Source organism: Chaetodon auriga, chromosome 6 (assembly GCF_051107435.1).
Source record: "Chaetodon auriga isolate fChaAug3 chromosome 6, fChaAug3.hap1, whole genome shotgun sequence".
Taxonomy (NCBI): Eukaryota; Metazoa; Chordata; class Actinopteri; order Chaetodontiformes; family Chaetodontidae; genus Chaetodon; species Chaetodon auriga.
Window position 1 is genome coordinate 14,522,995 of NC_135079.1, and position 12,970 is coordinate 14,535,964.

The 12,970-nt window shown below is 42.4% G+C and overlaps 1 protein-coding gene across 1 annotated transcript in view; it reads left to right on the forward strand.

Moving 5' to 3' along the window:
- Positions 1-12,970, forward strand: part of pclob (piccolo presynaptic cytomatrix protein b) — a 57,458-nt gene that overhangs the window by 6,617 nt on the left and 37,871 nt on the right. The window contains exons 7-13 of the mRNA XM_076732472.1: positions 6-911; positions 1,115-2,095; positions 2,325-3,218; positions 3,522-4,376; positions 4,648-5,847; positions 6,171-7,388; positions 7,852-8,895. Coding sequence (XP_076588587.1) covers positions 6-911; positions 1,115-2,095; positions 2,325-3,218; positions 3,522-4,376; positions 4,648-5,847; positions 6,171-7,388; positions 7,852-8,895 — 7,098 coding nt within the window. The remainder of the gene's footprint in view (positions 1-5; positions 912-1,114; positions 2,096-2,324; positions 3,219-3,521; positions 4,377-4,647; positions 5,848-6,170; positions 7,389-7,851; positions 8,896-12,970) is intronic.

Sequence of the window (12,970 nt, forward strand, 5' to 3'; positions counted from 1 at the left end):
TGTAGGTGAAGGAGTGGTTATGTCTCAACTGTCAAATGCAGAGAGCACTTGGAGCATCTGAGCCTCCAGGAACTCCAATGATGAAACTCCAGGCCTCACCAAATAAAGTCACCGTATCTGCCAATGCCCAAAATAAGGAAACTCCCCCTCTTAATAAACCTCAAAAGAAAGACATTCCAACAACTGCTGAATCTAAAATAAAGATGACCTCTGCACCAGGCTCCCCACAGAGAAAGCCATCAGCACCAGCAGAGCAGCCAGCAAAGGCTGAAGTAGTGAAAGAACCAGAAGGTATGAAACAGGTCGGCCTAGCTGCCGGTCAGAAAACACCACAGGAGGGCCGAAAGACAGGTCCTCAGAAACCACTAGACCAGACAAGTCAAACTGGGCAGAAACAGAAGAATGCTACCTCAACTACACAAGAGGAATATGGAGGGCTCTTTGGATTTGGTGGTCCTAAACCTCAACCTGATTCTGCAAAGCCTGCTGAATCACTGGGTGGAAAAATGTTTGGCTTTGGTTCCTCCATCTTCAGTTCTGCATCCACTTTAATAAACTCAGCTGCCTATGATGATTCCAAAACGACACCACCAGTTTCTCCCAAGATGCCTGCGACACAGGCAACCAAATCACCTCTTAGTCAGAAAGAGGAGCAGAAGAAACTAGAGAAAGTCCAACAGCCCAAGAGCTCTCCGTTGCTACAAGCCAAAGTAGAAAAAGCTCCGTCAGAGCCTTCACAAGATGCAGCTGCTTCCCCAGCTGTTCCCAAGACAAGCCAATCTACCTGTCCACTCTGTAAGGTGGAGCTCAACTTTGGCTCCAAGGAACCACCCAACTACAACAAATGCACTGAATGCAAGAAGACTGTCTGTAACCAATGTGGATTTAATCCAATGCCAAATGTGTCAGAGGTAATAAAGCAATAAATCACAAAATTTCGAAATTACAAAAACACATTTTGAAATTATAATAGAATATGAATTAAGGGAAATATCTAATTATAATTGAACAGGAACACATTATCTTTACATTATACATCTTGATATAGTTAAGTGATTGCATGCAAGTGATGTAAATGTTTCATGTTTTAATTTGACACATTTTCTTGTTGCAGGTAAAAGAATGGTTGTGCCTGAACTGTCAGATGCAGAGAGCCCTTAGTGCATCTGAACTCACAGCTCCTCCTGTGAAACCTCAGAATGCAGCTAACAAAATGTCTCCATCTGCAGTACATCAGAAAATAACAGCTCCTAATCAAATGGAAACTCTAAAGAATGAATCAGCAAAATCTGATGTACCTTCAAAGATGGAGACTACAGTCGCTGATACATTTCAAAAGAAAGGGAGCTCCACACCAGGCTCTCCTCAAAAGACACAATTTACAGCAGCAACACGGGCAACTAAAGTGGTTAAAGGACCACAAAGTGAGACACAGGCTAGCCCAACTCCAGGTCAGAAAACTCCTCTGGGTATCGTGGAGGCATCAGGCTCTCAGAAACCAGCTGACCAGACAAATCAACCCGAACTGAAACAGAGTAAGGTCACCCCAGATACACAGCAGGAGTCAGGAAACCTATTTGGTTTGAGTAGTCCTAAAACAAGACCTGATGCTTCAAAAACAACAGAGTCCATGACAGGGAAGATGTTTGGCTTTGGCTCCTCCATTTTCAGCTCAGCCTCCACTTTGATAACATCAGCTGTTCATGAAGAATCACGCACTACACCACCAGGCTCTCGTAAGATGTCTGCACCAGCACAAGTCTCTCCCAAGATGTCAGCCGTGCCCAGGATTTCTCCTAAAACGACACCGACAGTTTCTCCCAAAATGTCACCAGCAAGAGAGTCTAAAACTTTGACTCAGAAGCCAGAACTGAAGAAGGAGCCAGAGGAATCCCAACAGAGCAAGCAGGACAAAGCTCCATCGCAGCCACCCAAAGTGGTGACAATGTCCCATAAAACAGGTGAGGCCACCTGTCCACTGTGTAAGGTGGAGCTTAACATCGGCTCCAAGGACCCTCCAAACTACAACACCTGTACTGAGTGCAAGACCACTGTCTGTACCCAATGTGGATTTAACCCAATGCCTATAGGAGAGGTAAGTAAAGGAATACCATCCTCTGTGACCAAAGATAATAATTCTTTATATACAATATGTATTTACAGTCAGCTCATCTAAAATGATATATGTTTACTGATCTGTGATTTGTGACCCGTTTGTGATGACCTCATTGACCAGTTTGCTTGTCTAAATACCCAAGTTGTTGTGAATTCCTGCAATTCCCAATTCCAAAGCAACACATAACCAGATGTCTGCTGTATTTCAGGTGAAAGAGTGGCTGTGTCTTAACTGCCAGATGAAAAGAGCAGTTGGGGCATCTGAGCCCCTAGGGCCTCCCACAATGAAGTCCCAAACATCACCCAGTAAAGTTCCTTCACCTGCTGCAGTCCAGTTGAAGGATTCCTCCAAACCAATTACAACTCAAAAGAAGGACAGTCCAATTCCTGCTGTACAAAAGAAGGAGACCTCAGAACCAGTCTCACCACAGAGAAAACAGTCTTTGCCATCAGTGCAGTCAGGCAAACCTGATGCTGCTATTGCATCATCGAAACAGGCCAGCCCAGCACCTGATCATAAAACACCACAGGAAAGACAGAAGGCAGGTCCAAAGCAGCCACCAGATCAGGCAATGCAACCTGGATCTAAGCAAAGTGATGCCACTGCAGCTACACAGCAAGAGTCAGGGAGCTTCTTTGGCTTTGGTGGTCCTAAATCTCAACCTGATGCAACAAAACCTGCAGTGACTGGGAAAATGTTTGGCTTTGGTTCTTCCATCTTCAGTTCTGCATCTACTTTGATAACCTCAGCTGTTCAGGACCAGACCAAAACTACTCCACCAGTTTCTCCCAAGATGTCTCCTGCAAAAGAGATCAAGTCCCCTGGTGCCCAGAAGCTGGAGCAGCAGAAGAAAACAGAGCCATCCCAGCAGACCAAGACACCTCCATCAGCACAGGACAAATTGGACAAAGCCCAGTCAGAGCCCCCAAAGCCTGCAGCAGCTTCCCAAGTAGCTGTAAAACCCAGCCAATCGATGTGTCCACTCTGTAAGGTCGAACTCAATGTGGGTTCCAAGGATTCCCCCAACTACAATACCTGCACTAAATGCAAGAACACTGTCTGTAACCAGTGTGGATTTAACCCTATGCCAAATGAAACAGCGGTAAGACTAATTAACACAAATATATTTGTTTTTACAATTTCATTCTCTGTTTGACAGTTGGAAGACTGTAAAGAGTGACACCACATTTACCTTTTTTGAATGTGTCTCCTACTGGCTTTTTATTGTGTTCAAATTATGTATGTCTTTGTTCATTTTTTTCTGGAATATATTAAATTGGATTTTTTTATTTATTTAACTCTGAAATTTCAAATTAGTCCCTGTAACAGTAAGTAATTATACTCGGATTACCTAACAATTTATGATGGAACATTTTTTTTTCTTTCTTTCTTTTTTGTTTTTTAGGTAAAGGAGTGGCTATGTCTCACCTGCCAGATGGAGCATGCTCTTGGAGTGACAAAGCCCTCAGGAGTCACTTCTGTCAACTCTCAGATACCTGCAAAACCTCAAACGAAAGACATCATCAGCCCAGCTGAGCCAGAAAAGAAAGAGTCATCAGCACCACATTCACCTCAGAGGAAACTATCTGCAACAGCACAGCCAACTACAGCTGAGATTGCTAATAAACCAGATGGTCAGAAACAGCCCAGTCCAATTCCTTCTCAGAAAAGGCCACAGGAGTCCCAGAAAACAGCAGGGCCTAACAAAACACCAGACCAGACAAGGAAAACTGAACGCAAGCAGAGTAACGCCAGTACAGCGATACAGCAAGAGTCAGGAGGCTTCTTTGGTTTTGGTGGTGGTAAAGCTCAACCCGATGCTGCAAAGCCAGCAGAGTCAGTGACTGGAAAAATGTTTGGTTTTGGTTCTTCCATCTTCAGTTCTGCATCCACTTTAATTACCTCAGCTGTTCAGGACCAGCCCAAGACCACTCCACCAGTTTCTCCTAAGATGTCCCCAGCAAAAGAGATCAAATCCCCTGCTGCCCAGAAGAAGGACCAACAAAAGAAGCCAGAACCACCCCAAGAGACCAAGACACCTCCATTGGTACAGGCCAAAGTGGACAAAGCTCCATCAGAGCCTCCAAAGCCTGCAACAGTGTCCGAAGCCATTGTGAAATCAGGCCAGTCCACCTGTCCACTCTGTAAAGTCAAACTCAGTATGGGATCCAAGGATTCCCCTAACTACAGTACCTGCACTGAATGCAAGAACACTGTCTGTAACCAGTGTGGATTTAACCCCATGCCAAATGAGACAGAAGTAAGTAAAATCACTCAAGCTGTAGCCTTGTAGCATATCAATGTTGCGTATCAGTGGTGTATATTCCTTATAATATCTCAATTTCCATATATATGCTTTATTTCACACTCAAAATATGTATTCCAAATATCTAAAAATGTATGATGTTTTGTAAGTAAAATATAAGAAATGCATAAGTGACTTTTGTTGTGCTATACCATAATGTTATCATACAAATGCTTTAATGCCTTACAGACAAACTTAACTCAGAATAATATGATTTTCTCTACAGATGAAGGAGTGGTTGTGTCTAACTTGTCAAATGCAAAGAGCTCTCAGAGCATCTGAATCAGTACAGCCTCCACTAATGAAACCACAGGCATCACCCAACAAAGTGTCCACACCTACTGTTGTTGCCACTCAAAAGAAAGACATTATTTCCACACAAAAAACAGAAGTGCCAGACATAAATCAGAAGGAATCATTTCAAATGGATATTACCCAAACATCAACCCCTGCCCCACTGCAAGCAAAGGAGACCCCAGTTGCTGTTTCAGCCCTGACAAAAGAGGAGACAACTGCTTCACCACCTACCAAGGAGGTTCCACCCTCCACTGCCTCTACCACCAAAGAGATTACAGCTGAAGTGTCAGACCTCAATAAACCACTGCCTACTCAAGCTCTTCCCATCATCACAGATATTGAAAAATCTCTCCAGAACAAAAAGGAAATAACTCCAAGTTACCCTGCAACTAAAGAAGTATCAGAAAAGAAAGAGGAGAAAGCTGAAATAATTCAGAAATCAGCTGATAAGCCAGTCACATCCACTGATGAAGTACAGCCCAAGCAAGACCTAAACAAAGAATCCAATGCTGTTGGAACATCTCTTGCCAAATCTGCTACTCCAGAGGCACAGCCAATAAATCAAGAATCAGGAGGTTTCACCAGCTTTGGTAGTCCTAAATCTCAGCGTGGTGCCTCAAAAACAGCTGAAGCAGTGACTGGGAAGATGTTGGGATTTGGTTCATCCCTCTTCAGCTCAGCATCCACCTTGATAACATCTGCAGTTCAGGAGACCCGCACAACACCACAAAGTTCACGTAAAATGTCTGCCCCAGCGCAAGTCTCTGACAGAGTGTCAGCTTCGCAGATTTCTCCAAAGTCCAGCCCCCCAGTTTCTCCAAAGATAACTTCAGTCAAGGAGGCCAAATCACCTGCTGCTCAGAAACCACATCCGGAAAAGACACAAGACCAACCTCAGCAGGCAAAGGCTCCTCCATCAGGAGAGGCCAAAGTCGACAGGGATCCATTAGAGCCTGCAAAACCAGTAGCCTCCCAAACTGCTCCTAAAGTGGGCCAGTCTACGTGTCCACTCTGTAAAGTGGAACTGAACATGGGCTCCGAAGATCTTCCTAATTACAACATCTGCACTGAATGCAAAACCAATGTCTGCAACAAATGTGGATTTAGCCCTGTGCCAAATTTAACAGAGGTATTTAAATGACTAAATACTGAACTTCATTTAAATTAATTTCCTCATTTAACATTTTTGGTCAGCAGATAATAATTTATTTTTTTTGGGGTTTGTTGTTTTTGTTGTATTTTTGGTTGAAATTTTGAAATAGAGAAAACTGTAAAAGTGATCAAATCTAAACTGATTTTCCTTGTTTACATTTTCTTTTAATTTGGGGGGCAATTTTTTGTTTTCTTCAATCACGAAGTACTTATTTGGACCAATATATAAAAGCACTGTTTTGAGTATTGGCCATTAACAAAAGTAAGGAATTTTACTCATGTTTTGTGTTTGTTTTTCAGGTGAAGGAATGGCTTTGTCTCAACTGCCAGATGCAAAGAGCACTTGGAGCTTCTGAACCTCCAGGTCTTCCCATGATAAAGCCTCAACCCTCACCAAGCAAAGAGGTCCCTTCTACCACACAGAAGCAAGAGACCTCAATGTCAACTTCTCAGGAAGACACCCCTAAATCAATCTCACCCAGAAATGAGTTAGTTAATGTTGCCACAACCAAAGAAAATGAATACTCAGCCCTTGACGCACCAACAAAGAAAGTTACCCCTACAGCTGCTTCGTTGCCTGACAAAACTGTTCCATCCACTATCTCAAAGACTGAAGTTTTGACGGCTTCACAAAAGCTTTCAGGAGAGACACTCAAAGGACAACCTGGTACACCCCAGCAAGAGCCTCCAAAAGCTGTGACATCTGTTGCCAAGTCTGCTCCTCCACCAGATCGAGATGCAGGAAAGACACCCCCAAAAGAGCCTCCAAAAGCTGTGACTTCTACTGCTGAGTCTGGTCCTCCACCAGAACGAGAAGTGGGAAAGACACCCCCACAAGAGCCTCCAAAAACTGTTACTTCTACTGCTAAGTCTGTTCCTCCACCAAATCGAGAAGTGGGAAAGACAGTCCCACAACAACCTCCAAAAGCTGGTACATCTCCAGCCAAATCTGTACCACCACAAGCTCAGCCTGCAAAACAGGAGTCAGGAGGCTTCTTTGGTTTTGGTGGTGGCAAACCACAGCCTACTGCAGCACAGGCTGCTGGGTCAGTGACTGGAAAGATGTTTGGCTTTGGGTCATCTTTCCTAAGCTCTGCATCCAATTTGATAACCTCAGCTGTCCAGGATGAACCTAAAAGTACACCACCAACTCCACGTAAGATGTCCACTACATCCCATGTCTCTCCAAAAACTACTCCACCAGCCTCTCCTAAAACATTGCCTGCAAAGGACGCCAAGCCACCTGCTGTCCAGAAAGCTGAGAAGAAGCCAGAGAAACCACAGCAGGAAAGGACTCCTTCAACAGTACAAACTAAAGTGGATAAAGCTCCATTAGAGCCCCCCAAGGCACCGACAGACATGGAGGGTGCTCCAAATGTAGATTTGTCCATCTGTCCACTCTGTAAAGTCGACCTCAATATGGGCTCCAAAGATCCTCCCAACTACAACACTTGCACAGAATGCAAGACTACTGTCTGCAACCAATGTGGATTTAATCCGATGCCAAATGTGGCTGAGGTAAATCAAAGTATTCCCTTTGCTTTGACTTACAGTTCTTTTCAAGAAAGTATAGAAAACATTTATTTATTTATTTATTGATAGAAATAATAATTATTGTAATAATTCTAAGTGCATTTAACTGCTAAAACAAGGAGTTTTGATTTAACTCATAATCTCTTGCAAATGAACACTAACATCTTGAGATGCATGGGTTTACTAACCTCATAGTTTATATAGCAGGTTCATTCTGTTCATCCTATCTGTAACTATAAATGCCACACCCACATGAATAATAAATCAGCAGATTTTACCTTTAGAATGGGTGTGATTATAGTTCATATAAAATAATGATCGATGAATAAACACATTTGAATGAACTCTTAATTAAATTTGTCCTCCAGGATTTGTCCCACAAAACAGTGTTGCCTTTTTTTTTATTTCCAACAATGAATTATACATTTTATTGCACTTGGTTTTTCAGGTGAAGGAATGGCTTTGTCTGAACTGCCAAATGCAGAGAGCCGTTGGAGCATCTGAGCCCACTGGACATCTTGTAGTGAAGCTACAGCCCTCCCAAAGCAAGATTTTTACACCCCCTGGTTCTGAACAGAAGGACATACCGACATTAGTTGAGGAAGATAAATCAACAGAATCTTCAGCAGTCAAAAAAGAGGACACTCAAGCACTTCTACATGAAAAAGAGACTCCTAAAGCTAAGATTCCATTGCCAACTGCAGTCCAAAAGACGGAAACACCTCGACGTGGGTCTATGCAAAAGACACAGGTCCTTTCGGGTACTGAACAAGGACAAGGCCAGAGTGTTGCTGGCCAGCAGCAGCTTGTTGAAAAATCCCCACAAGTCCCACTTTCCCAAACTGCAAAGCCAGAAGTCATCTCAGGTCTTGCGAAACAAGAAGCTGGGAAACCACCACAGCAGCCCACAAAATCTGCAACCCCTGCTGTCAAATCTGCACCACCACCAGCTCAGCCTGCAAAGCAGGAGTCAGGAGGCTTCTTTGGTTTTGGTGGTCCAAAAGCACAACCTGCTGCTTCAAAGTCTGCTGAGTCAGTAACTGGGAAGATGTTTGGCTTTGGGTCATCTTTCTTGAGCTCTGCATCTACATTGATATCCTCAGCTGTTCAGGATGACCCTAAAACTACACCACCTACTCCACGTAAGATGTCCATTACAGCTCATGTTTCCCCTAAAGCTACACCTCCAGTTTCTCCGAAGATGTCCCCTGCAAAGGAGACCAAACCACCGTCTGTACAGAAATCAGAGCCACCTCAACAGGCCAGGCCCGCTTCATTAGCACAGGCCAATGTAGAGAAAGCTCCATCAAAACCTCCAAAATCCACAGAAGTGACTCAAGTTGCTCCTAAAGCAGTTCTGTCCACTTGTCCACTTTGTAAGGTTGAACTCAACATGGGTTCCAAGGATCCTCCCAATTACAACAACTGCACTGAATGCAAAACCACTGTCTGCAACCTTTGTGGATTTAACCCCATGCCTCACACAGCAGCGGTAAGTGCAATAGCTTTTATTTTTTCATTATTACATTATTTTCATGCCAATTTTAAGGAGTGTTTTAGGTTTGGTCCTGAAAAATTAACCCTTATGATTTTGAACTCAAATTCTGTGATCACAGGAGTAATTATTATGACTTAGTTTTACTGACTGTAATGGCCACCAGTTTTCAGTTTTTACACCTGACACACCATACTTAACATCATTTTATGAAACGGTTTATTTGATAGTTCTTATTAATTGAAGAGCACTATAATAATATGCTTGTTATTGTTGTTTCTTGTTCATTCTTCCACAGTTAAGCACATTTTAATTTGAGTTGGAGGGTGCAAGCAGTAGAACTGATTTTTAGTCCTTTTTGGTCTTTTTACATTGTGGAATATTCCTCTGTGATATAAGGGGTGGAAAAACTTGGAGATCGGCTTTCATATAGCCTTTTATTTATATTGAAAAATTTGAACACAACAGAATATAATTTTGTTCCACTGTTGATTTGATTTTCTTGACAAAATCCACGAAGGTGTGGTGGAATAATAAATGAAGGTGCTACAGAAGAGAAAACACTGTATATGGAGACTGTGCTTGAATTGGTTTTCAGACTATGACTTTGACCAGAGGTCTGTGTGCTGTTAATCAATGTAACCTATGTGAATTATTGACCTCCTATGAGAGGTTCTCAAACAAAATTTTACACATACTAAAATGCAGTCTATGTAGTGGCTGCTATCCCTCCACTAGAGTGGCCACAGTTGTGACATAACAACTCATGAGAAGAGTGCTTCAGCAGACCAGCACGCTGAAAATGTATTAAAGTGATTGAGGGTTGTGCAACAGCATTAGTGAGATGGGATCTGCCACCATAGCAGACCAGGGAATCTCCAGCCCCCCGTGAGAGATCTGAGATGGCAAAGCCCTGTGATATGCCAATAAGCAGAGGTGAAACGGATTAAGTCCAACACGACACAGTGCAGTACATTAGAGCAGCAGACATTTCCTTTCAGGCCATCTGTCTCTCACAGATCAGTGGCTCCATGTAATTCAACAGTTTCCCCTTCATTACATGTGGGTGGCTGTAGTACATGTGCATACCTGCTTTGTGATGTACCCACAAATGCAGGTCATTGTTGAATGCAAGACAGTGTACCCTAGTCTTTTCAGATCCTACCTAAGGTGCAGTAATATTTCCTTTTAGAACAGCTCATATTTTCTTGTCGGGTTGGTCTGTTTTTTTCTGCTAGACTGTTTTAACCCTAACAGTTAATGCTTTAACTCATTTAAAAATAGCTTTTGTCGGACTCATCTGTGATTTGGTGAGCTCTTTATTCTTTGCTCATAGTTGTATCAGTGGTCATTCATGTTAATCATTTTACTTTGGCTTTTGAATATGGTCATCTTTGATGCTAATACTTTCATAAGGTGAAGTCCTATTAAACAGGAGAAAAGGTTAGCGTTATTAAATCCCAAAAATATGCAACAGATGCATTTATTGAAGTATTGTGAACATTTAATACATTTTTGGCAAAAGCAAATTCCTACTTTCCATTCCTCTTGCATTCTGTTGACTCTAAGTAAACAACAAAATCCATCTCTGCAGTGATTGAGTGAATGTGAGCTTTCTTTCTCCTAATTTCTTCATTTCTGCCTTGAATTTGTTTTCCCAGAGAGAGATTAACACACACGCCGCCCAAATGGCAGATAATTATGGAAAAATAACACCGAAAGAGATGTGTCTCTTATGTAATTGACAATTCTCACATATTTGGTGGATACCAGAGAGGGGGAAGAGCCTCAGAATACAGGTTGGATGGGGGGAGGGATTCATTCCTCTTAATAGCAGAGGAAAACAGAAATAGCTTGGCCTTAGCACAACTGAATAGGATGAGCTGCTATACTTACTGCTGCCCTATGACCTTCATCATCCAAACTGCTGTGACTGCTGGTTGTCTGTCATGAATGTGCGTGGCTCTTTAATAGAAGGGCAGAAATGCTTCCTTTTAAAATATGAAAAGGACATGAGGTTCAAAAGAAGGGGAGGCCACTTCAGTCAAAGTGAGTGCCAGCAGCAACTCTATCCATTTTTCCTTTTGCCCATTCTGCTTCAGCTGATGCCATCAAAAGCCTGGGACTGGCTGTTGTCAGATAAGTAGGACACACGTGTGTCGTGGTTTGTCAGCTAAAGCTTTGTGTGTGGCAGACAAGACAGTATCATAGTTCCTCAGCATTTTTTTAAATGTTACTATGTGGCCACATCTTGGGCTCTTCACCTCATATTTTGTCCTGAAATAGTAGTTTATTATAATATCAATTGGAGGAATGTGCCTACCAATCAAAGGTACCAGCAGCTGGCATTATGCAAAGATTCCATGACACACTGATTCATGACAAGATGTATTATCTCTGACACAGGCCAGCAGAGACTACCCTTAAACCTGCAACCTAACACTTCTGGAGCCTACCTGCCACATCCTTACTGTTTTTTCTCATCCTTTTTAGAAGGTACAATGAGTCTAGCAGAGCTAAAATTGAGTAGACTCATGCTTTGGACTTGATGCTGCAATAGCCCATTCTTGAAATTATTATTAATTTTAATATTTAAATCATTGTTGTATGTATTTACTGCTACTGGTCTTCAGTTGAGATTATTCTATTGGTCAATTTGCTTTAGAAAGGACAGAGTATGTTTGATGTTTCTGTGACGCCTATCCATCAAGCTGAAATGATTTCCCTAAATCTGAAAATAGGATCTATGTTGCTATTTCAATACATGCTGTGGCTTTCTGTCATAAAAAGAAAATAGGGCCTCACTTAAGAGATCCAGCTTTGTTAATGTACCGCCTAGTGTCTTTGCTTTCTATTTATGCTCCATGCTCTCATTACCTCTTCACCCCACTGCACTTTGCCATCAGGGGAAAGTTTGCTGATGCGCCATTTGACAGCTTGCAAAAAGAGCGGGGTGTATATCCTTGTCTTTAGAATGAAGCACTCTGCTTATTACAGATTAGTAGGTCAACATTCTGTATTATCAGAGGGCTTGATTTATGAGGAGTTCTGCTCTGTGGGGGCTGCTGAAAGCCAAGTATATTAGCCAGCTACAGCTTGTGCCAAAGGCATCTGCCAGAAAATCAATAAGGAACTTACCAGCTCCAGTATCAACAGCAGGAAAACACTGATGAGAGGCTGGGAAATAGTGCTGTAGTCCACACTTCAAAGGCAGCCAGTTCAGTCTAGCTTTCATAAAATGTAAATCTCAGGACCACTTGGATACTGAGTGACTGGTGTCTCATAGGAATATGTGGGTTTGTACAAATGATACAAACTCAAATTACTGGATTGATTCATTAACATGGAAATGCAAGAGTGACAGGCCTTTCCTGAGAAGAGCAGCATAATTTTATGTTTGATTCACAATGTCTTTGTTATTGTTGAACCACACACACACACCTGTCGTACCGTAATGCTGATAGTGAGCAAGACTTATTTCCTTTATCAGTCATCTGCAGTGCATGGTGGGATGTGCCAAATGCATATGTAAGATATGAATACCAATAAACCAATTTGTATGAACGTATAACATATTGAGGTATCTTAAAAGTCAATGTTTGAAGGTAATTTCTGCCCAATGTGAAAGGGTTCTTTTCCTAAGGTGCTGCTTAAGACATTTGCTGTAATAAAAGTGAACTAGGCAATTCTTTATAAAGCTCTGCAGATCCAGCCTAATGCAGCATGCCTGTGTGTCAAGAGCATAATTTCCTGACTGCTGTCATTGTGAAGGTCTGGTAATCCAGCTCACAGGCTAATCGTAGAGAGCAGCCTTTCCCACAGCTCTCTGCTTGGGGCTCCTGCTCTTTACTCATAAAACAGATTTAATTAGACAAAAGGATGATGGCGACTTTCCAAACCCTGTGGCTCTGATGCATGGCCCTGGGACTGAGTGGCTGTGAGGCAGTGACTGGCACTGGACAGGGATGTGATGAGATTACGTCTTTTTGTTGACTGAGGTTTTTTTTTTTTCATTCTGATTTGGAATTAGCAGGTCAATTGAGTTATCAGATGTAAGGTTGGTGCAGTGGTG